Source organism: Austrofundulus limnaeus, unplaced genomic scaffold, assembly GCF_001266775.1.
Source record: "Austrofundulus limnaeus strain Quisiro unplaced genomic scaffold, Austrofundulus_limnaeus-1.0 Scaffold1, whole genome shotgun sequence".
Taxonomy (NCBI): domain Eukaryota; kingdom Metazoa; phylum Chordata; class Actinopteri; order Cyprinodontiformes; family Rivulidae; genus Austrofundulus; species Austrofundulus limnaeus.
This window is the reverse complement of record NW_013952403.1, coordinates 5,498,239-5,524,511: the sequence shown is the minus strand read 5'-3', so window position 1 is coordinate 5,524,511 and position 26,273 is coordinate 5,498,239. Positions and strand designations below refer to the sequence as shown.

The window sequence follows — 26,273 nt, the reverse complement described above, 5'->3', positions numbered from 1 at the left end:
CCCCGGACCAGGATTTGAACCGGTGACCTTCTTGCTGAGAGGCATCAGCTCTACCAACTGAGCCACCGTGCCGCCCTTGACAAATTAATGATCAAAAATTGGACAAAAAACTAAGATTTATGTGTAATTTTATCCAGATGTCTTGCCATGATTAATTGTTTATACTGACAGCCTGTTCCTCAAAAGATGGTGTTGCACTTGTATCACAGTGCTCTATCTTCTGGAGGGGGCATCGCCTCTATTCTATATACCTCATTGATGGTAACACTTTACTGAATATTTGTGCTGTACAAATAGGATATAGAGAAGAACAACTTGCTTTTTCAACCATTATGCTGTATTATGCTGTATTCTATAACAATTAATTATTGTTTTAAAGCACATGTAAACCAACGGCCGAAGAGAAGAGAACACATTTACATGCAGTTTTAAAACTTATTATTTTTGTGACTCATTAAGTTTTTTTTTTGTCAAACTTATTTAAACAACTTGCTGTGCAAACTGTTGGCACCAAAAAGTGTCACAGAAACAGTTTGTGAAAGCAGCACTTTGCTTGGAGCGCAGGATGTGATTCCAGGTTTCCTGATTCTTTGACTGCAATTGTTATTGTGGTGCAGAGGAAGGAAAGCAACAGAAGTTTCCTTTAAAAGAGGAAGGCGCCCCTTTCCGTTCTGGAGAAGAAAACATTTTTTTTTTGAAGGCGGGACAGGAGAGAGTTGGAACAAACGTGCAGAAACGGTTTGCTTTCAGTTTAGAAGTTAGTTYCACTTATTGGAGGCTAAACACATCACTTTATCAGGTAAGAAGAGAGATTATTCTCATTCAGTGTTATATAATATCAATATTAATATTTTTTCATTAATCCAAGATAGATGCTGTCACTTTTATTATTAAATATGTATGTTGGAGAGGCTATTTAATAGCAACACTTGTCATATTGTTTCTTTATTGCATGTATAGTGACTGCTTTCTGTTTTCAAACATATTCCAGTCATTATGTTTGTATGTCAAATAATTAGACCCCCCCCCCCAATAAAAATATATATTTTTTAAACTGTGCAGAATCCTAAATTGCTGCTTATGTGCACAGAAGAAATAACAGTGGTGATATTTCCCACCGCCAAAGGAAAAATATTTCAAAGGGTGAAAATGTTTGTGTTTGTATGTGTGTTAGCTGAATATCTCATGAACCAGTGAACAGACAGTTTTGGTTAAAGTAACCATTGGGTGAACAACTACAACTGAATAACCTTTGTAGTAACCCTAAATCAAGATGGCTGTCATAGGTATTCGACATTAGCGACACAAAAAATGTCTACAACTGTCAGTTTGACCGATATTAAGTTTATGTTTGGTTTAGTAGTAAGTGACAGTCCTTCACAACACACTCTTAATGCTATCAAATCTTGCAAAAATATTATATTGCAAAGACTGTGCCTACTGTTATTTTTTTTATTTGATGGATTTTAGTTTGAAACTTTGACATAAAAGGTGGAGGGCTATATGTGTTCATTTAAGGAACTTTACATTAAATAATGTATCCCTGCAATAGAACACAAAGGGTTTAATCGAGTGCTTTATTGATACTCTTTGAAGTGATGCTTCAGTTTGCATTACTGCTGATGAGATTTTTTATATATATGATGCACATCTTTATAGGACTTTTCTTTGCTGGTCTCTTTTGTATTGTGAAAATAGTTTTGGTAATATGAAGCTGCACACCAAACAATTTTATTTTAAAACTCTGGCATGAAAGGTGGTGGTTGATATGCAAAGAATTAAATATCAGTCCTGCACATCTCGTCCACTGCTAGCATCTGTGACAACATGGAAGAGTAAAARCAAACTCATGTTCGTCATTGTAGCTATTTGATTAACAGGAAGCTCAACTGGATCTGTCACAAATGATCTGATATGTTTACAATAAATTAATATAATTGCTAATTATTTTAATTCCATTCAGGAATCATGTAAAACAGCTAAATATACAAGATTATATAAATTATAAGTAACAATGATCTAAATCAGACCTGAAGTCAGTGAATCTTTTTTAGCTAGTTGAAAAATGATGACTTCAACTACTAATAAAGTGATTTATTATTTCTTTCTGACATAAATAATACAAATAATATTTACCAGTCAACACTTAAAATGTTCACTGCATTTGCGGTTAAAGGATGAAATTCGTTTCTACTTAWATTGGCTAACTATCTTCTCAACATGCCAGGTTTGTCTAATAAAACATCCTGTCCTGTCCTATCCTAAAAGTAGTAAAATATATAATTTATACTGAGTAAATATTACATAAATCAGAGGCAAAACCAGCTTGTAATATTTAACAATTTGTGTTCAATCATGGCATGATTCAGTAGCACTGTGTATAACAATATGCTACAGAAGCTAATACATCTCTGCTAACCTTTTTGTTAGCCCTGCTAACTGTTACATTATAACGTCAGTTCTGGTCAGATCACATTCACATTGAGGTAAATAAAATAAAATCTGCTTACTTGTGAAATGAGACGTGTTTTCCTGTTTATCTTTTAGAGTGTCCATTYACAAATTGTCACATAWGGTCCGTGTACTTTTTGGTCATTCGTTTTTCATTTTAAATACGGATGGTTGTTTTTAAACAAAACTGAAAATGTAAAATAACATTTCTTTTTCCTTTGAAATCAAATCAAAGCGGTCCGTCTTTTTTTTCTTAAACTGGAAATTTAACAGCGTCAAGACAACTAAAGGCTGATGTGGCTTCTTCACCATGGACCTTTAGGGGAAGGCTTTCATGTTAAAGCACCAGAAGCTCCAGGAAACAGTCAGTGCCACGTTTGAATCATCAGTATATATTATCTGCATTGATGCATTGCGTGTTTTAGCTAAAATGGTCATTCAATGGTCTTCATCCCAAATATATCAGGCCATAGGGCCAGTAAAATAACAAAAATAATACATAAATTAGCTGTCCTAGATATTAAAAATGCAGTCTGTAGTTAAGTTACAAGTTCGCATCGAAGAGGTAACCTAGCTAGCTGGGTTAAGTTTATAAAAACAGGACAAAGTTGGAAACGCTGTTAGTTTTCACCTTACAAATTYGACTAAATTAGTCTGCAGTTAGTAGTCTGTAGTTTTTTCAGGAAAGCTTTTGCTAATTTTGGAGAAGTTATGGTAAGAATAACATCGATATTGTTTGTAATTTTTTTTATAATAAATACTTTCTGTGTTGAAACAATGCATAATTACTTAAAATATTTTTCATAGTACATTTAAACCGTGTTAAAAATTTGTACATCAAACTTGATACTGCAGGTACATAAGTTGCTCCAGTCCTGAATTGTCATGTGACATTTTCGTAATTTTAGTAATATAACCAACAGTATTCTTGCCGCAACACAACCACACACTATTTTAGATGATTGATTAATTACTGAAAATGCCATTTGAAAACACATTTTGGCTATTTTCAAAGTGGTTCCTTTGAAATTATGATCTCTACGCTGTACTGACTAATTATTTATGTGTTACAAATTTATGTGTTATAAAGTGTAAGGTACATCTGTGACTGAACAAGGACAGAAACTGTTTTTTTACCTACCATGAAGTGAAAAAAATGGCTGCAAAAACTTCATTGTAAAAAAAAAAAAAGAAGAAGTAAATTTGTGAAAAGTTATGGGCAAAACTGTCTTTTGTTTCTTAATTTAACTTTGTTGTGAACAAAATGTTACCAAAACAGCCCAGTGTATCAGATTTGATACAAAAAAATATATCATTAAAAAAATGATGTGGCAAAAAWTTTTTTTTGGATTTTGTTTAATGGCCCAAAAAAACATGTCAGTTTTTAAAAATGGGAATATTCTGACTATTTTTTAAAGGATCAGGCTTTAAAGGGTTAAGAAAAAACATTCTGTTCCGTTTTGCAGTAACTTTCTTGATAAATATGGAAAATTTGATGCTGCAAAAAATGTATACCTGACAGATGGTTTTTCGGTCTGTCCAATCWGGGCCAATCTGGCTGTCAGTTCAATCAAGTTGAAAAATAACAGATAAAGGTTAGTTATAAAATTTACCCATCTGTCTTTTCTATTGTTCCTGTTGAAGTGTGGGAAATATTCACACACACACACATTTTATTTTTTACCATTATTTTACCAGGCAAGTGCCATTGAGATCTCAAATCTCTTTTTCAAGGGAGGCCTGGGCCTGAAGGTAACCTATTGTACATGTTTTAGGGTGTGGGGGAAACTGGAGTACCCAGAGAAAACCCACGCAAGAACGAAGAGAACATGCACACTCCGCACAGAAAGACCCCAGGTCCTAACCGGGGATCGAACTCAGGACCTTCTTGTTGTGGGGCGTCAGTACTAACCACTGAGCCATCGTGCTGCCACACACACAAAAGGGGGAAATTACAGTCAGAGAATGARAATCAGAGTTTATGTGGAGCCTGAGTGGAGAATATTTTGCTCTTTTTTTCTGTATAATTGTTCTTTTTATGCTTCTACACTTGTGAATATGGGCATTCATGAAAGATGTATCACAACACCAGGTTGAATCCAAATCTGTTGTGGGAGGTGATGTGGGTGGAGAAGTGTATGAGCATCAAAGTCAGATTTGCCTCTCTCCTTTGTCCTCACAGTGAAAATTAGAAATCAAATATGAGGCTAGATTTAAACACTTTTACCAATATTATTTAAAATCACTGCATTTTTGCTGCGCAATGATAAAAACGGGAACGGAGGTACAAAACATATTCTCTGATAATCCAGATCAAAATCTATAAATCTGGAGAAAATGCTGGGCAACATCATAAGGATTGAAAAGTACTTTTGTATTATAAATTTTAATAGAAGCTCTACTGAGCAATGTAAGAGTCATGGGCATTAGTGGTGCATTATTATCATCTGCTGCCAGAGGAAAAGGTAGAGTGATAAGGTAATTTTGCCTGCATCTTTATGTGTGTGTTTGTCTGTCTGGACCGTTTACAAAATATCTTATAACTCACCATTTTTCAGAATAATCAACAATTAATAACTACAAATATTCAACATGAAAGGTGGCAGGGAGAAATTCACTCTTATGAGGAATACTCAGACTTCAGTACTCTTTGAATGTGAGGTGTAGTAACAGGYTCCTAATTATCTACAACGGTGCAGGTTTCAGTTAATCCAGCTTTATTAAAAACGTCAAACAGAAAAAGTGATGCTGTTTTCTGCTGCTCCAACTGTGGAACAGGCAGCTTACCCACCTTGAAGGTTGATCGGGCCATAGTTTTTCACTTTAATCGCAGCAGCTTTCAAGCAAGTGACTGAAACAGAATATTTCTTTCTGCATGGCTACCTTACACTGAGATGCCCCCCCCCCCCCCCCCCATGGGATTCTGTTTGATGTGAGACCAGCAGACGGTGCTGTGAAATTAATTTCCTTTGCTTTCGATGGTGTGAGTTTACGTCTGCTATCTGAGAGACATCCCTGCCTCTTATTTTTTTATACCAATTTAGTTAATGCATTTATTGCAAAACATTTTAGCTTAAAATTGTATTTTTATTCATGGCGTAAACCCTCTTGTGTCTGTTAGCAAAATATCTCATGGACCACTTGACAGATTTTAAAGAAGCACTCAGAAGCTAATCACTGAATGCACATCTACCCAATTTAAGATGGCCGTTACAGTCAACTGGATTAAAGAAACACAAACGTGGCTATAACTCAGCAAGTTTTACAGATAKTTAACCAAAGTTTGTTGTGATACCAGTAGACACTAATTCTCACCGCTATATCTGAGTGAACCAGATTACCATTTTACATGAGATTTACAAGGTTTGAGCAAAGTCCAACCCTTTTCATCACAACACAGTAGTCTAAAACCATGAAAGGCAGCGGGTGATATGCATTCCCTCAAAAAAAGAAAAAAAACAAACAATACTTTTAATTTTAAAAGCATTTGGCATTCTTCCTTTGTTCACTCTTTTAACAGCAGCAGTTTTTGCTTTGCTAAGGTGTGATCTCATCATCCTGGCTCCATGRTACCTCACCTCCCTGTAGCAGCATTGCTGCGTTATCACTCCCAAATAGAGAAACATGCATGTTCTCACACTGAGCGGCGGTGGAGGGGTGTAGAAAGAGCTTTAGGGCTCTTCTCATTTCTATTCCAGAGTATATGTGCCCATCTTTAACAGAGTGTGTGTATGATGGTGTGTTCACAGGAGAGACGAGCAGAGAGGGAGAGAGACAGCAAGCCAGAGGAGGCGAAGGGGAGGGAGGACAGATCATGCATGTGCATTAACTCAGCTCCAGCGGCAGCAGCAAACAGAAACAGCAGCAGCACAGGAGGGAAGGAGAGAAAGAGACAGACAAGGAGGGAGAGTTGGAGGGAGGCTTAGGAACAAAAGCTGCAGAGAGCTGCTTTATTTCTCGGCTAAAAGAACAGCGGAGGTGTAACACAAAAAGGAGGAGGTGATCATGATAGTAGTGAGACAATAACCGAGGAGAGGAGGTACATTGTTAGTCAGAGCTCTTCTCTTCTCTGCTCTCCATGTTCTTGGGGACTCAACACTCCACTGCCTTCATCTCTCCAAACCCAGAAGAGGATGTCCGTGTCAGGAAAGAAGGAGTTTGACGTGAAACAGATCCTCAGGCTGCGCTGGCGCTGGTTCAGCCATTCATCCCAAGGTTCTGCCGGTGGTGGAGGGGGCGGAGGTGGCGGCGGTGTGGGAGGCTACATCCAGCAGGATGGCCTGGACCACAGAGGGACCCCTGTCCAGGGACGGCTGAAGAGCCACTCAAGGGAGAGAGGCATCGGGGGGTTGAGGAAGACCAACAGCCCTGTCCACAGCGTCACGCCGCAAACGCCCGGGCCAACACCTGTCTACGTCAGGACGGGTCATCAGTCGTGGCATCACCTGCCCAACACCATCCAAGGCCTGCAGGTGAATGAGGAGGCTCCAAAGAGTATTTCCTCTCCCAGCGCTACAAGGAAAGAGGAACCAAACACTGGCCAGAAAGATGTGAAAAGCAGTACAGAGGAACCTGCAGAGGTGGAGGCCAGAGACAGGTATGAATTCAGAGCTACTTTAGGAGACCAGAAGTGTCTCTTTTCAGAAAATTACTCAAGAATCTGATTTTTTTCGTACTATTAATGGAAATCGTGTTCCGTTTACATTTTAAAATAACACTGCAGATGTTAACTGTTCAAAAAAATCTTCATCAAATAGAAAAAAGCCTGTTTGCTGATGCAGCATCATGTGATTAAAATGCGTTGAATCCTTACTTATGTTACGTAACATCATAGTTAAAATTTGTTTACATTTCTTGAAACTCAAGACATTTGGAAAAAAAAACCATCTGCTACTTTTTAACTTCTTAGTTTCAGTGTCGTCCTGCATGAAGTGACTAAAATTGAGCTAAAGCGAAGCTGTAGAAATGGCATTTTCTGCAAAACTGCAGTGTAAATGCTGAGTGCTGAACAACTCTGCTGATTTGCTGAAAAAGCTGAAACGGAGTTGTCAAAGTTAAAAAAACATCAGCTAAATGCTAAATTGAGCAAAGCTTTAAAAGAAAGATAAATTAACAAAAGGCTAGCTAATAGTTATAATTAGCAAAAAGGCATGCTGTAAGCTGAAAGTTAAAAAAATGCTAACTAAAGGTAGCAGAAAGGTAGATAAAGTATCAAAAGTCTTGCTAATTAGCAAAAGGTTGGCTAAAAGCTGAAAGTTGCAAAATGTTAGCTAAAAGCTATCCAAAATTATTAAAAGGCTAGCTAGACGCAGTAGCAAGGTAGCAAAATGTGAGCGACAAAAGCGAAAACTAGCAAAACAGTAGCTAACAGCTAATCGTACCAAAATACTTACTAAAAGCAAAAGCCAGCAAAATGATAGCTAAAAACTAAATTTAGCATAAGAAGACTAAAAAAAAAAAAAAAAAACAGAGCAAGTGTACTTAATCAGATTTCAAGGAGAACAATATTTTAATGGAAACAAAGTGAACATAATGTAATTCTATGTGCAAAATATTTGTAAATAAAGATAAGTATTTCGAAAAGTATACAAGTTACAAAAGTCAAGAGTCATTACATCCATCTCCTGAATGAGTAAAACATTTATGAATGGCTAAAATAGCACAAATGTGAATGTAGTTGGAGTGCAGAAAACAGAAAAAAACAGGATTGCTATAGTCCACACAGGTATCATTTTCCATGTTTCTCTCAGGGCTCTCTGCTGCCTTCATGGCTCACCTGGGGACAGCTCCATCTCATCCTCCACACATGTTCGGCAGGATAAACCAATAACACATCTCTTTAATTATTCATTGAACTAAAAGCCAGTGCCTTTACTGCTTCCTTCATTTCTGTTCTGTGGCCCAGATCACACTCCAATTGCACCTTTGATCTCTCTGTTTAGTTCTCACACAAATGCATTTTCCCATGTAGTGAAAAGTGGGAGAATCACTAAATCACATAACACGTCTCGGATCTATAAAAAGATGCACGAGTTAAATCACATGCATTATCCTGTGAGCCTGTTTATGAGCTAAAAGCTATCACAGCTAGTGAATCGCACAGAATCCTAATCTGCTCACAAATCCTTATGCTGAACTCTCCTAAACCAATTTTCCAGGGATAAATCCCATTCTCTGTCTCTCTCAGTGTTGTAGTCTTCACTGTTGTCCTTGTCGTTCTGTGTCTTGTTCCAGGAAGTAAACAGGTTCGAGATGTCAGCCTGGTTGTGAGTGTGTGTGTGTGTGTCTGGCAAAAGACTAAAAGCACATCACATGACAGATGAAAAGACCAGTTCTCCTTTTATCTGACGTCCGTGACATTCTGAGGCGATTGCTTCTTAAGCTTCACCGATTTCCGCGCGCTTTTGTTTTGTGCACCTGGCAATGAAGAGAACAATGCAGGTAAACCTGTCCTCTTTGTTTTATAGAGAGCTCACCGTGTGTTTCCAAACACCCAGCCTCCYTACCTACACAGTGCAAAACGTGTCAGCGTGGATTGAATGAATGCCACAGGCAGTGGATGGCTGGTGCTCCCTGAACTGAGCATGAATTATTCTGAGTTAAGACTGGGCTTTAGAATCAACTCCACGTTCGGCTCTTCTTCGYGTCGGCATAATTGGCAGATTTTCATGTTTTGGGGCTCCTGTGTGTGAAAAGTGCATGCATAAAAGATATGCCTCAGAGTGAAAATGTGTAGCTTTCTGGCTCTCAGGATCCTTGAGTTCATGTTGGCCATGTTAAAAAAAAAAGAAGCACAGCCAGCAGTTTTTGACAATGATACTGAATTATTGAAACAATTCTGCTCTACTGGATCATAAACTCTATTCTTCAGATATTCTCCATTTCGTGTCTATTAATTTATGAATTTAATAATGTTGAATTATCTGATAGTCTTCTTAGTATTCAAAGTTTTAACAGTTTATCAAAAGATTAGATCTTGCACTTTAAATGATATCCTTTAGCACTGCTAATAATGTCATTAAGAAAGCTGATAGGCAAATCAGTTCCTCTTGTTATCACCCACAAAGAAAGCTGATCATGTAATAGTGCATGYACACTCTAATCTGTTAGCAAAATATCTAATGAACCAGAGGACAGATCTATATCACACTCTCAGAACTTACCCACTAGATGTACATGTACAACTGAATAAGTTTTGTAGTTAGCCAAATTCAARATGACCAGTACAGCTTATAAACCTTAGCAAACACAAAATTAGCTACAACTCAGTCAAATTTACAGACATTTGGCTCAAATCGGGTCTGGTAGAAGCTGAGACTCTTCCCCAACACATACTATGACACTCTCTGGTTGCACAATGTTTTATTTAAAATCTTTGTCATTAACTGTTGGAGTCAGTTTTGTCTTTCTGTTAGCAAAATATCTCATTAACCAATAGATTGATTTTGCTCAAACTTTCAGAAAGGAATCATTCGATGCACTTTTATAAYGGTTTACCTTTCAGAGTAAACCTTATCAAAGATGGCTTATTGAGCTTACCAAACTCAAAACTGGCTACACCTCGGTCAGTTTTATAGATACTGAGGTAAAATTTGATGTGGTAGTAGCCAATAGTCATCTACTGACTTTACGCACTAACGTCTAATGTCGTCTTTGCTTAAGCTTTAGCAAAGTTGCTAGTGAAGTGCATTCCCATAAAAAACTAGTTTAATTTTATATAAAGCTTTTATTGTGTAAGAAATGTATAAATGTGATTTTATAAAGCACTCTATACAACAGATAGATAAAAAAAATGTATTTCTCACTATCCCCAGTGCACTGTCGCTGTCTGTTGCATAATTAGAATCATGGCCGCTGGAAATAAAGCTGCTCGGTAACGGGTACTTCATATGTCGATGTTTAGTCTGAAACAGACCAGTGACTGTGTGACACATTTCGGCTGACACGTTCATCTGTCGCTAAGCAGGATGTCACTGAGATATGTACATTTATTTACCTCACCAGCTGGGTGGCCCGATTACGTCGCACACCATGAATCCTTGACACCTAATTTGTCACAATCTTTCAGGCTGAATCTAGGAATCAGTTCGGGCGGTTGTGAAAAACACAGAAGTTTTGCGTGTCGTTGGAGAATGTGCCAGTCTTTCTGTTTTGTGTGTGTGGACCTGTCTGTGAACTTCTTACACATACTTCTCCAGCCGTTTCATCAGTTACTCCAGTTTTTTAAAATTAATGTGGTTTCTCACTCCTTACATTAATATTTCACATTGCTGTCAAACTGAATTAATGAGCAAAATCAATAGAAACAGCTCAGCGTTAGTGGCTGAACCTTTAAAAGGATGTGGGATAAAGTACACCAATGATGAAATTAAATGGAAGATTTTAATTATCCCAGCTAACCCAGCGAAAGGGTAATAGTGATTACCTTATCTCAAGATTAAAGATGGCTGACAGTCAACTGATCCTAAAAACACAAAAAGAGTTGTGTTTAAGTCATTTTGGCTGATTTGGACCTAAATAATATATTCTGTTAGCAAAAAAATCTCATGAACCACTAACTAGATTTTAATTAAACTTTTAGGAAATRATCACTGGATGTATATCAACAACCCATTAACTTTTGGAGCCAACCTAATTAAAGATGGCTGCCACAACCAGCTGATTTTAGAAAACACAAAAATGGCTATAACTCAGTCTAGTTCATAGATATTACAGTAAGATTTGGTGTGAATGTAGSTGAGACTCGTTCACAACACATACTCCCAAGTTCTACTTTTTGCACAAGATTTTTTGTTTAAAACGTTACCTTAGTCAACCCTGTTTGTCTGTTAGCAAAATATTTCACAAACATATGGACTAATTTGTATAAATTTATCGGAAAATAATAGTTAGATATGCTTCCACAACAGAATAACTTCTGGAGATGCTTCGGTTCAAGGAGGCCATTACAACAAATTAACATTTACTAACACAAAAATGGCTATAACTCAAGTTTGACAGATTTTGAGCTCAAATTTGATGTGGTAGTAGCTGAGAGTGATTCACAACACACTTTGACCATTTAATCTTACAGTAACTCATGAGAGTGTTATTTTTTTAGGTGTAACAAAACTGACTACAACTCCCACATTTTTCAACCTAAGGTGATCTTAGTTTAAAATCCTGGCATGAAAGGCAACATGTTGCATTCCTTCAAAAAAAATGCTAAGCCTTTCATTTGAAGGTGTATTAAATAAGAAGAAGTCATAATGTTCTGTTTTGAAGCTAGTTTTCCAGAAGGCAAAGAATGTAAAGACTTTCATTCTTAATGTTCTGCGGGGTGTAGCTTTCTCAGAATGGCTGACATGAAAACTGAGGAAAAATGAAAATGTTTGTGTGCCTAGAAATAATTTCCTCCATGACATACCCTTTTAATTATGACCCCATGTACTGTTTTCGTACTGTTTTTTTTTTTGTTTGTTTTCAGTGATTTTTGGTCAACCGTACCCCAAAAATAGCTGCACCGATCAACATGAAATTTGGCAGGGCTGTAGATGAGTCCGACCTACACTGCGCCAGCCAACGGTTTTGTGATAGACCCCATATTTGAGGAGGGGGCTCCTTTCAAAGTGGGGGTATCAGGACATGCAAAATTGCTTATAACTCAGAAACTGCTCAACATAGAAGCTTCAGATTTCTTTTGTTGTTCAGCTCTGATGAAGCTCTATCCATCAGGTCCACCAATCAGTGCCCCCCACCCACCGGACCCCCAATTTATCTGAAAAAGTGGTGTCAGGACATGCAAAAATGCTTATAACTCAGAAACTGTTCAACATAGAAGCTTCAGGTTTTTTTTGGTTGTTTAGCTCTGATGAAGCTCTATCCATCAGGCCCACCAATCAGTGCCCCCCACCCCCCCGGCCCCCCAATTTATCTGAAAAAGGGGTATCTGGACATACAAAAATGGTTATAGCTCAAAAACTATTAAACATTGGAGCTTCAGATTTCTGTTGTTGTTCAGCTCTGATGAGGGGCTATCCATCAGGTCCACCCCCCACCCCCCCACAAACACACACCCCAAAAAAAGACCACCACCCAAACCACTACAATTTTGGGATGCATCTGGATTGCATGACATTTATTAAGAATAAAGACTTCTGAGTTCTGGTGCATTTCTGCGTGCGGGGGTCATTATATTACCGCTATGCAGTGTCTAGTTTAGATAACCTTCATCTTCCAGGTGACTTCAATGTCTGTAGAAAAACACATGGAACATAATACCCTGCTGTGTGTCACCCCTGTGCTTTGAGCCATTATATAACACACTCTATATTTGTTGTATCCTTATGACTCTCATCCAAATAACCTATTCGAAGTGTTTGACACAGAATATACAACAGAAGTTAACCTGCATGGAATAGAAACCCTGACCTCTCCTACATAAACACTAACAGAGACTTGAGTCAGCAGGCTGTTAGTTTGAATGATATCTCAATTCCCCCTCCGCTGCCTTGGAGAAGAAATACCACCACTCCGACGCTTGTCAACAGCAGTAATTCAGACGTTTCTTGAACGCCTCACAACGCCACGAGGCTCAAATTGCGCCACGTGTGACAAGTTCATTGGACAGGTTCTTAAGATGCTATAAATTGCAAAGCTCACTTTATCTGGCATTTGTCAGAAGTGTTTTTATTAGATTTTTGTAATTTCGTGAGTCAGATTTCCTGCTAAGCCAGCGTTTTGTTCGAAAGCCAACTAAAGCTAAAAGGTTCAACCTTTAAACTGTGCTGAGAGGAAAAAGAGCCAAAGTAAATGTCGAATACGTCCTCTAAGTTCTCTTCAAATATGGATCAGTTGGGGTTTTTTTCCTTTCACCCCACCAAAAACAGTTCATTTAAAGATGATTATTCTCTGACAGTTTTAAATAAATATATTTGTAGGAGACAATATTATTAAAGATGAGTCCTGGTGAGCCTTGAATAAAAATAGAGTCCAGAAGGATCATTTAAATTGAAAACAGAGCAGAGTCTACACAACATGTTCACCAGCTACTGGACAATGTACACATCTTCTTGGTTTATCGTGGAAATTAAATATTAATAAATACTGAAGTTTGAACAGTGCAACAAAATGAAAGTAAGTGAAAAAGATTCTGTTAGTGCAAGAGCACTGTGAACAACTGTCAACGACTGCTATGCCAAAATTTAGCTCAGTGTGTAAATTTGATTGAGTTGGGGCCATTTTGTGGTTTTTAAGGTCATTTGGCTGTGGTGACCATCTTGAATCGAATTGACTTCAAAAGTTAATCTAGTATAGATGCACAGACTTTGATTTTGCTGAAATCTGTTTAGTAATTTTTGAGGTAATTTGACAATAACTAATTATAGTTACCTCTAAGGTAAAGTGTCACACAATATGTTGCGCTCAAAATATGTGCAGGGGACAGTTCTCAGCTATGACCCCAAACATTTTAACTCAATATCTGTAAAATCAGCTGGGTTATTGCTATTTTTTGAGTTTTCTAAGGTCCATTGCTTGTGGTGGCCATCTAACCCATCCAGTGGTAATTTAAATATTTGGCTAACGTTACAGACAAATTAACACACATGCACACACAGACACAGGTAAAAAGATTATTGTTGTTTTGCCTTTAATGCAGGGGTGTCAAACTTATTTTCACCAAGGGCCACATGAGCATCATGGTGGCCCTCAAAGGTCCAGTTGTAATTTACTTTGATGTTTCATGTTTACCTTCAACTAAAAAGGAAACGCCATGTTCCTCGTGTCATTGCTACGGCTGAGCTCTGCTAACAAACTGTGAGGTTCGGCCAGGAACGAAGCCAGGGTGCAGGCAGGCTTTCAAAGTTTAACAAAAAGTTTTAATAATAAACAACAAAAGAGAGCTGTTGACAGCAAACTTACAAAAACCGTTGATCATCAGCACGAGGGGAACAAAGCTCAAGGAGTAGGGACCGACACAACACATGAAACAATCAACAATGATCTGACATCAGACTGAGACAGGACAGGGTTTAAATACACAGACTACTAATTACTAAACACAAAACACCTGAGGAGAAACACGAGGGTGACAATCAGACAGACAGGGAGCAGCTGAGCTGTGACACACTGGGGAACACTGAAAAACACTAGAAAACTAAGAAAATAAACACAGATCGTGACACAAACAATAACTGAGCTGTATGTGGTGTTTCCTGCATAGAAACAGCATTTTAACACATCGTCTTATAAACACTATATGACTGACTAAATGTGAAATAAATAATGCAGAAATATTATAAATGAAAGTATATGAGTTTTACTCACTGATGAGTTGTGGTGAGTAGCAGCCATCTTAAATTCTGAAATCTCCCACTTTCTAACAGGGAGTTCCCACTGGAGGGGCATTCCAGTTTAAATGTACGACTTGTAAGTAGAAAGTTCCCACTTCACAGTACAAATAGGCTGCAGCAGAAGTAGCTAGCAAAAAAACAGCTAAATGTAAATTTTACATGACCAACTGCAGGCTATTTTTGAACCCTGTGCAGTTCCACCTAATGTAGTGGTGGGATGTTGTAATTTGGCAGGTAAAACAATCATGTATTATGGGAGGTATAGTTTATGGTCAATGCTGGCTTTAAAGCATCATATGCTCATTTTAAAGCCATTAATACATCTTTGATGCTCTCGGGGCSACATAAAATGTTGCAGAGGGCCACATTTGGCCTGCGGGTCTTCAGTTTGACACGTGCTTTAATGCCAGGTGATAATTATAGAGGACTAATGATAATTTCCTCTGTGCTACTATGTTGATTTAAATCTGTTTTGTTGGTTGAATTTGTATCATGCTGTTTTATTTTGCAACTCAGCAAAACTTACCCAGTTCAACCAATCATTTCATGTTACAAAGTTTTATTAATAAAATATTTTGTCTTCAAAATGACAAAACACGCTTACTAGAGTTGCAGTTAAGGATCAATACATTCAACATACTGTAGAATCCACTCTAATGCTGCCTGTATATTAATCTGTTTACCCTTTAAAATTAAATGTTAATAAATTACCAACGATCCAACAGCAATGACAGCCTCATCCTGTATGCAAGTTAACCTGCCAGCAGCGAGGAGCTTTCTGCTAAGATCTGCACATTTTTCACTCACAAAATACCCCTCCTCACCCAGCACACACAGTCTTCCTGTCTCTGGGAAGATACTCATCGGAATAATGCATTCCCAAGCCTCTTACCCCAACCTTAACTATGTTCTGAGCTTGCAGCACTTTATTCATTCATTGTTGCATGCAGCAGTCGCTGTCAGGGCTACTGCAGAACAGACATTCAGTAAGGTCATATTTCATTTCTACCAATAGCTGAGGCAATTTTTCATCTCATCCATTGACATAAAGGGCCCGCATAGCTGCACTTGGAACCATTTTGAAAGGACATGGTCTTGTGTGCAGCCAGGGACCTCAGTCAGTGTCAGGCATGTGTAACAATAAAATAATGCGTGAAAAAAGAAGAAAAAGAAAAGAAATGAAAGGCCTAGCATTCAATGGAAGAATGCGTAATGCCTGTCACTTTTCAGCGCAGAGTTTTAGTTCTTTTCATCAAATATGTGATCTCATGGGATATTGTGAGATTTGCTGCTACCCCAAAATTTAGCTTGACTTCTGTAAAAATTTGTTCCAGCCACTTTTGGGTTGGATAATGTCAATTAACCATGGTGGCCATCTTGAATTAGGTTGACTCCAAACGTTAATGAGTTGTAAATGTACATGACATTTATATTCAGATCCATCTCCTGGTTCATGAGTTATTTCGCTTACAACACAGATAAATACATTGTCGGTGGGCGATAATAAATTCTCCTGTAACAATTCAGAGAAAAATCTGTTTTTCTGACTATACATCCAGGTCGGCCTCCAGCAGACCAACCAGTGAAAAATTGTCKCTCAACACAAAACCCACTAGTAGCACAAAGACTTTTCAGAATACAGAAAGATCTCATGAAACACATCATCTTGGCACAGGCTCTAAGAGGTTCTTTAGAAGTTGTGGGATTCTCAACCCAACTCAAGCTGTTCGGCAACCTACTGGGAAAAATAGCTGTTCTAATCCATTTTGAAAGAYATATTTCCCATTTGGCTCAGGCAGGCACAGCTTTCCCTCCATTAGAAGGATGGAACTGATATGGTTGGAGTGAGACTTTCAGTAACATGTCTGACATTTACAGCTAAGCGTTAATCTGGGCTGAAAAAAGGCAATTCTTTTCATCYACTTAACGCGATACATTAACGCGCCAAAATGTATTTTTATTCATGAGTGTTAAATTTGTTTGTATCTTGTGCAGGGGAAGATAGCACTTGATGATTATATCGAGCAGATTTCTAGGCCTGACATAAGTGTAAAACCCTGCATCCTTCTCACTTGCGCAGCATTAAATAAACACTGTCATTGCTGCGTCTCAGAAGCAATTAGTCACATTTGGGTGAGAAAGCTCCGAGAAGGTGTGAAGACCAAACTGTGAGACTCCAGGTGAAATGTGCTCACTGAAGAAAATCTGCTCAAGGACAAAGTGTGATAATAAATAAAGCAGCCTTATCTTCTATTCTGGTTCAGCCTATTCAGTTTTGAAGGTAACAACTGTAAATCTCATTATCACCAAAAGGCGAAAGAAGGTGATTACATATTTGCTTGTCTGTGTGTGCTAGCAAAAGTATTTTATGAGCCACTGGACCCATTTTATGAGACTTTTAAGAAATAACCAGTATATATACTGTACATTTAGAGATGATTAACCGTTGSAGTCAACAACCACAACTAACTCAACAAAACAACAAAAATTGCTATAATTCAGCCAATTTTACAGAAACTATGCTAAAAATTGGTGTAGTTGTAGTCGAACATTATTCATAACACATACTTCAATTGCTTCTCATTTCACAAGATTTTTGCTTAGAAAGTGAACATTAACTTTTGGCATCAACCTAATATCCTATGAACAACTGGGCAGATTTTAATGAATATGAATACCTCCAAAACATTTTTTACTTTTGCGATTATTTCAGTTCAGGATAATTGCTACAGCCAGCTAACCTCAGAAAACACCAAAATGAGTAATACTCAGTTAAGTTACCAGCTATTGAGCTAAAATATGATGTAGTTGTAGCTGAGTTCACACATACTCTCACATCTCATGAGAGTAAAGTGAGATCATGTGTAATGTTATTTTCAAGGTTTGACCAAATTGTCTACAGCACCATCAAGGCCTGTAATAACAATGAATTGTCTCAGTAATTATTGTGATAAATAATATTTGAAGACCATTTTAAACTAATATAATAACACCCCGCACACCGTTTACGAAGCTTACAGAAATTTATGAAATTATGAAAAAAAATAAAGTTACAAACTGACCTGGCTTAGAGACTGGGAAAACAAAACAAAACAGCTGCTGAAGCTGTAAAATTACTTCTCTGACTTCATAAAATAATGGTGCTCACTCTCATGCTGCTCACAAGATTTACCGAAGTTTTTGAAATTTACCTAAAGTTACGGTTGAACCATTCTTTATGTGTCTTCTTCTAACTTCATAAAAATAAATTACAGTCACCCACACACTGCTTACAAAGTTTACGGATGTTTACGAAATTTACGCAGTGTACATAAAATACAACTTCAAGCGAACCCGTGATTYGGCACGGTGCCCAAAGTGCATCCTGAAGTGTCGGAAAACTGAAGMTGCTTCTTTAGCTACATCCCTGTTCATGGGGCTCTCATGCTACTGAGGTTACAAGACAATGCAACTGGCAATATCTGACAGGAGAGTTCATGCCGTCCTATGCTAAGGAGCAGAAAAGAGCGAGACGTAAGGTAAACAAACAAGCAGGCAAATGAAAATGATCAACCTCATTTTAATTTATCGTGTGATTAACTGATTTAATGCTTAACGTGACAGGCCTAGTGCTATAATTTCTCAGCCTATGATCTTAGTCTAAGTCTGGTATGAAATGTGGTGGAGGACATGCATTCCTTCAAGGAATGCTAAAAAAATTAACACTTCACAGTTCTTCAGTTTCTCTGATTTGCTCAGTGATTCGCATTTGCGATGCAGCATCGTAACACCCGCTCCCCCGAGCAGTTACTCTATTGCAAGGTGTTCTGAGGTTTTAGTGCCTTAATAAAACTGGGCTATGCCTTTGATGATCCAAGCCCATACTAGAAGCAAAATATACACCTCGAAATTTACTGCTCCCCAGAATGTGATACCAAAGCAATTAGTGTCGGAGAGATTGGTAGCCATGAAAAATCCTTACAGCATGCCTCGGAGCCAATAGAAAAGCAATGGATCTCAGTTTTATGGCCCAATTGCTTATTCAGTCTTGTTTGGTGTTCCTTTGCAGGACTCTCAAGTCAGTAGGGAATACTGAGGTGGGGCAATAAATTACTTTTGCATTTAGCATAAAGATACCCAATAAAGACTAGACAATACTGGGATGACTGCAGTGCAACAAAAACAAATCCCAGAAGGAACATAATGCTACTCATGGTAAACAAAGAGGAAAAAGTTCCAAGCCCGGCTGAAAACTTTGTTATAGCGTGTTAAACAGGACATCAATCAAAGCCACAACCCCCTCTGTCTATCCTGCAATATAAATCTCAGCGTGTGCCAATAAGTTGTGCTTCCATGCGTTACAGTTTGTATTTCCAGCTTATTTGTATTGACGAATCTGTAACTCCCCCAGCTAAAGCAGCTTTCATAGCGTATGAGCAGTRAAAAGTTGCAATGCAAAGTGTTGCTTTAAATAGCTCCTTTTTTGATTTTTTTGAGCACTATCACTACTGTCTTCTGACAGCAGAAAAACCATGAGACGATGGGAAATTCTCTGAGAGAGACAGCCCGGTTCCTTCTGCAGCTCACCAAACAACCCTAAATGTCAATGAGCACATGTTTTCCTCTGTGAAGGACACCAGAGTGACTGGGCTGCATTCTTTGCCATAAGAGTGAGGGATTACTCAGACGCCTGTAAAACAGCGTGTAATCTTGCAGCCCGTGGGGACAGGGACTCAATCTCACCACAATGCTACAAGAGACAGACTGGTTCACTTGTTAAATCCCTGTTTTCTACAAAAATTACACAAACAAATGCCAACGCACCCACAAACATCCTAACAGCCATTCAGTCTGGGAAGCTGTTGCTTATAGGGAGGCTGGCTTGTCTCACTGGATGGTGGTATTTAGTTATCTACTTATGTATGGAGTTGACTTCATAAYAGTTTTAATTTCAGCTTAGTGTGGCAAGAAAGATACAGTTGTTCTGTAGGGAGCAGAGGAATCAGGGATGCCATGTGCCCAAATAAGCTCTTTAGTGTCCTCAGCTGCTTGCTGTTTATCTAAAGGCTTTTTGCTACTTACTTTATACTTGAACAAAAAGAGAGGAAACAATTCATTTGTTTAGTTAAWTTTTGTAAATTAAGGTTTCTCTGTTCATTTCACCTAATCTTTATCATACAAGTTGATCATTGGAAAAAGAACACAAGTTCACCTTCTGAGTTTTGGGATTTCAAGTTACAGTTTAAAAAGATGAAAGTGGGCTTGCGTAGAAGTGTAATGAGCATTTAGTATCTTACCTTGAAGATAGTTTTTTGAATGAGCTCAATTTGGTGAAATARAGTTTAATTCTGACCGGACAGATGAACTAATGGCTAATCTAACTCGGCCAAGTGGATCACTGCCATTTAAAAAAAACTCTAATTGACAAAAAAACAATTACAGAAATTTATGCAAACAGTATTTTATAAACCTTTGCATCATTTTYGCATTTCACGATTATTCCAGCTTAGAGAATATACTGTATTCCTGCCAGGAGTGACCCAGTCTGCTCCAGAAATGCTACAGCTAGTTGCTACAGCTGCCACATTTATGATCACAAGGTTTTGTGGAAATAACCTGCAACAAAGTTGTCATTAAGAACAAACAGAATCTGATATGAATCACTTCCTGTTTTGTGTCTCGTCTTCTATAGGTTGGTTCTCAGCAATTTCTCCAGAATGAACACCAACTCCTCCGATGAATTTTTCCAGGCCACAAATCATGCAGAGCAGACGTTCCGTAAAATGGAGACGTACCTGCAGCACAAGCAGCTGTGTGACGTCCTACTCATAGCAGGGGATCACAAGATACCAGCTCACAGGTTGGTGTTTGTGCTTCTGTCTGCTTTCATTTCATTCATTAGCCCCGCAGATGCTATAAATTAGAGGTAAAGCAGCTCGCCTGTGTGACATTCATTAATCTGACCGTGCAGTGCGTTTCAAGCTGGGGTCTGGATCCCAGTTTGCAACATACTTTTTTTTTTCTCCCCAGCTGGGATCTTCTGATCATGAAATAAAAGCTGACACACGCACACTCCATGTTCACTGGTTTGGTTCTAAATATCGACTCAGCTGTGATTTAATTACACCTTTGTCAATCCTCATTGCATTTGACACAGAAGATCACTGTGCTTCACTGCATAAACATGCCAATACGTGGGCATCAGGTTCTCAGGAGGCTGGTTGAATTGAACTGACAGTATTGAAAAGATCATATGACGTCTTCTGAATGCTAAAGGCCATTGCTTTCTCCGAGTGCGTCTGCCTGAATGCTGATTTGCCACATTTTGTTTGCTCAACCGGACAGACACATAAAAAGAAAATCCTTGTAACAGGGCAGKGGCTAAGGAAAGGTCAAACATGATTAGAAACACATTAGGACATATTTTAGAAATACAAACTTATTGTATTGAACATYAATGAATTAGAATTGGAATAGTATTGCTAGAGGTTGTGGAATGAAAGAATTTGATAGGCTTAGAAATAAGTAGAATTAATTTTCTTATACTGACCTAATGCAAAATCCCTTTAATCAGCAGCACAGCATGAAACACAAACAGTGACTACACAACATATTTACTCTCACTTTGTTTTTTGACATTCATGTTTTTGAAGTGCAAAATGAAAAAAAATACACTCTGGAACTATCCTCCAACTACATCTTGCAGTAGAGATGTAAAAGAGCGTATTTAATGCATTACTTCYCCCCTCTTTATGGCAGACTGGTCCTAAGTTCTGTATCAGACTACTTTGCTGCCATGTTCACCAGCGATGTGAGGGAGGCAAAGCAAGAGGAGATAAAGATGGAGGGAGTGGATCCCGAGGCCCTCAGATCCCTGGTTCATTTCGCCTACACGGGTGAGTGGCTATAAAGAATTCACTGGCTTTTGTAAATCGTCACGAGACCTTTGAAATCCTGTGTGATTAAAATGGATCAATAAAGCAATTCATCATCGGGCTCGCTGAGAGTGGAGCGCTACGGCATAAAATCACTTTATTTTAACAGGCAAAATGCCACATAATAAATTCTCTACAGTGTTTTTGAAGTAGGAAAATTTAAGTGGGATGTAAACACCACATGACTGGTTGTTAAGTTTTTAATGTCAAATGTGACTAAAGGTCTGAAAAAGAACTGTTGTGTTTTGTTTATCGTGTGAATGTTGAATCTTCATTCACATTACTGTTTTTCTTTTTTTCTTTGTGCTCTTTTAGCTGTTCTTATATCAAAATGTTCAGCTCATTCAGGAGATTTTTTTTAAAACTTTTATACTTTTCAGGTTATATAACTTTATTTAGAAATATTTACGTTTGACTTTTAGATAGCCGTTTGCTACTTTTAGCTATAGCCGTGTCATCACTTTAACATTTAGTTAGCCTTTTGGTACTTTATCATTTATGTAGTGTCCTATGTCTTTTAGCTTTAAYAACTCACTTTTAGCTTCTTCAGAACATTTAAACAGTCATGCAGCTTTTACGTAGCATTTTTTTTAAAAGAAAATTAAATTTCCCGAGTTTTGTTGAGTTTTCCTTCACTGTTTTAGCTCTGTTCTCTGGACACAAAAATTGACATTTTTCTTTGTCATGACATCCCAGGTGTCCTTGAGCTGAAAGAGGAAACCATCGAGAGTTTATTGGCAGCAGCGTGTCTCCTCCAGCTTCCTCAAGTCATCCAGGTCTGCTGCAGCTTCCTCATGAAGCAGCTTCATCCGTCCAACTGCCTGGGGATACGATCCTTCGCAGACGCTCAGGGATGTGTGGACCTGCTGAACGTGGCTCATAATTACACCATGGTAGGACAGTGAACCGAGTCAGCGGAGGGCTAAATTATTTGCTTTGCGATAAGGGTCCGTGTTCTTTGTTGCATGAATGCACGGGCATTCGCAACACAACCATATCAGTAACAAGATGATTACAACATCATTTACATCACAGTGTATTTGTGTTAACATGAAAGTCATCGACACTGGAGCTAATTAAGTTTATTGTTTTCCATTTATTAAATGTTTATAGGTCATTTTTCAGCTTCTATCAGGATTGTTTTTATTAACTTGCATTAGAGAAAATGAGTTTACTGAAGTCACTCAGCYGATACTTGAAAATAATGTTATGCAGCCTGTTAGCTCTCGGAGCATGTGTTGGACTTTTTGGCAYTACGGCACAAAACTTTAGCTTAGTGTGTCAAATTGAATGCAATATAACTTTTTTTTTGTGTTTGCTAAGGTTGATTAGCARCAGTAGCCATCTTGATTTGGGTTGACTCCAAAAGTTATTCAGTTAWAGGTTGATTGCTTTCTGCRAATTTCATTAAAATCTGTTCTCTGGTTCATGAAATATTTTGCTAACATAATATATGAACTCACATGGGCTGGCAAAAACATTATTGTCTACCTTTCAGGTGATAATGGCAAACAAAAATGTTGGAGAGTTGTTTACTTTTATATGACCTAATTTAAATATTCCATCAAAAACTATGAAGGAATAATAAAAAAAATGGCATCTTCGGTGTTTGTATCTTCTAATTTCAGCAGACGAGATGTGGATATTTGGATAGAATAGAAATGGAATAATTTCATGCTTTCACTTCATGTAATGTGTGGTGTCAGAAGACACCAGGTTACTGTTGCACATTGATTAGTGCACTGCCTTACGTGCAATCTCMTTTTTTCCCCCTGAAATGGATATTTGCACTGGATTAAAATTCACCACATTATTTGTCAGATCAGGTTTTTCTCGGTCATGCTGAAGTGACAGCACAAAGCTGGCGTTATCTCCTAAAGGACATCTGCTGGCCCAGTGTACATCATGGGCTCCATCCACGACCAGGAGGTTAATCTAATCATCAAACTGCACAAGAGGGCCAGCTTCCTGTTCAATCAGTTCAGTAATGAACAGGGAAGGCTGTAAGCTTCCTGGCAACCCCATCCGCTGGGTTCTGAGTGGACCGAGTCCTGTTTGCGCAAACTTGTTTTCCCTGTTTGTGCGCGGCAGTCTATTTGCTGACATCCTTTTCCGTTTTTTAATGGTACAGCACATACAAAAGTAATGTTACATTTTCCTTACTAACATGTTTTTTTTAGAGAATCACTCTAGCAGTTTGTTGCTGAAAGTCTTCGAAAGTAACCTTCCTATTCCTATTCAATTTTTTAAAGTGGTGTCCTTTTGAAAGGTTACAACAATTAATATCTTACCTGTTGTAGCATGGTGTTTGAATGAGTCCAATTGGGAGAAACAGAGTTTAATTCTGACTCAAACATTCAGTTAATAGGTCGTCTGAGAGGGACTAAAGTGGAGTGTAGATAAAACTTTAAATTGTTGTCAGTTTTGAATTGCACAGTTATGTATGAATCTGACACCTTTCCTGTGCAGCTTTTGGTTCTTCGGCAGGGACATTTCTGCTGTACTAATGTCAATGCAAAATTTACAGGGCTGTAAAGCTTTATGACAAAGTTTCTCAAACTTTTTAGCTTCTTTCTGTCATATCAACAATGACAAAGACTTGTGACCCCAAATGTACATGATTAAACCACATAAAGTTTTAAAAAGGTAAACAAATGAGGGCATTTTGACAGCACAAATAGCTTAAACTCACATTATATTACTTTTTAAAATTTATGGCTGTTTATATCACATCTAAAAGCAAAAAAAAAAAAGATGATAGAAGTAATTTTTGTTTGATATTTAAAGATTATCAAAGAACCCCCAACTTGTTTTTTTGTGACCCACAGTGGAGTTCGGACCTCAATTTTGGGAACCACTAATTTATAAAACAGCCTTTGTATTAACTAATATGAAATTTGGAGCTGTTTTGAGGAGGCAGCAATCCATTTTAGTCTTGACTCTGCTTGGACTAGCCGTTAGCTTCTCAGTGCAGTCAGAATCAAACTTCTCCAAACTGAGGCTGCTCAGCGGTTATCTACAACAGGTAAGATATTAACTGCTCATAGCCTATTCCACAGAAGAGACTCCTTTATGCAGTCAAAAAACTGTTAATACACAATTACTGTTTTGCTCAGTTACTGAATTATTTACCATTTCTTCTCACTGATCCAAATTTCTGTCAGTTAACCCAAAGAAAAACTTTATAAATAGTCATTGAAAACTCAGTTTAGCTTCCAGCTTTGCTGTCCAGTACCAGTGACCAGAACAAAGTGAAATAATTACCAAAGAGTTGGTTGAACTTTCCACCTCAGCTTTACCACCGCAGATCAATACATGCCCCCATTTCATTAAAGCTCTTTGAATTAAGCTTTTAAAACCTGCTCTCATAAAGATTGGATCAAGACACTGTAATTTGTTACAAGCTGATGATCAGTTGTTTTTTGTTGTTTTTATCTTTTGCAAACTGAGAGGCTTCCAGCTCATTGTGAGCACAAAGTTACTTCAGCAGCTTGGTAATCAAAGCTCAGCTGCCTCGTTCAAAGAGTAAACAAGGCAAAAAGAAAGGAAAAAAAAAAAAGGAAATGGCTCAGTCTGTCTTCCAACTGTTTAAATGTTGGACATGCTATGGATCCATGGAAGATTTGATGCAGTACATCATATCTAATGGAAGAGCCCAGAGACAAAGGCCTTGAAGATGTGCTGTCTTATCGGCTGGGCTTCTGGCCAATAAGTGGAAGATTAATCTTTGGAGAGGCAACAGAAAACAGCTTTCGCTAAGATTCGAGCTGGACACGTCGTTCGAGAGACTCCAATAGTTAACACGCACCGGCTGTTTCTCATTAAAAGGCTCAGAAGGGCTTAAAGGTATCATGTATTATTAGCAGCAAAACAAAAGCCTTATTAGCTATTTAATAAGGTTTGTTTTAAAGGATGTTTTGTCAAATTGATTTGTGCCTTGCAATTTGGATTGGTGTTTTTAAATTATTAAACAGATGACAGTATCATTTTTCTCAAAGAAATGGGGAGTATTTCACTGTGGTTATCGCTTCTTGAAGATAGAGCCTAAATATCCAGCAATTTCTTGTTCTCATTTTTCTTCACATCTGTGTCCTTGTGCCACTTGGTCCTCATTCAGACAGACACACACACATTCGTACAAACAGAGCTGCACCGAGTGCACTTCCTCGGCTAATAACTGATGATTATCTGTCTCCTCTGTGTCTCCTCTCTGTTCCAGGAACACTTCCTGGAGGTCATTCAGAATCAGGAGTTTCTCCTGCTCCCCACGGCGGAGATTGTTAAGCTGCTCTCCAGCGATGACATCAACGTTCCAGACGAGGAGACAATTTTCCAAGCTCTGATGATGTGGGTGAGGTACGATGTCCAGCACCGACAAAAGGACCTCGGGGTGCTCCTCGCTTACATCCGCCTGCCTCTTCTTCCTCCGCAGGTGAGACAACAGAGGAAGAAGAACTATAAATGTTACAGTGCTTCGGCTTAAACTTGGACCAGAAATAAGGATGTGGAGCAGTTTTATCTCTCTCTCTCTCTCTCTCTCTCTCTCTCTCTCTCTCTCTCTCTCTCTCTCTCTCTC

The 26,273-nt window shown here is 38.2% G+C and overlaps 1 protein-coding gene across 2 annotated transcripts in view; it reads left to right on the top strand.

Annotated features, from left to right (window-relative positions):
- Nucleotides 1-444: 444 nt before the first annotated feature.
- The window catches only part of klhl4 (kelch-like family member 4), a 40,873-nt gene continuing 15,044 nt past the window's right edge, over nt 445-26,273 (top strand). The window contains exons 1-5 of one of the 2 annotated variants that reach the window (XM_014006467.1): nt 445-799; nt 20,455-20,622; nt 21,522-21,658; nt 22,394-22,590; nt 25,917-26,129. In XM_014006467.1, the coding sequence (XP_013861921.1) occupies nt 20,480-20,622; nt 21,522-21,658; nt 22,394-22,590; nt 25,917-26,129 (690 nt within the window). In that variant the 5' untranslated portion in view covers nt 445-799; nt 20,455-20,479. Of the gene's footprint in view, nt 800-5,766; nt 7,049-20,454; nt 20,623-21,521; nt 21,659-22,393; nt 22,591-25,916; nt 26,130-26,273 lie in introns of those variants that run through there. The other variant, XM_014006457.1, reaches the window with a different exon arrangement.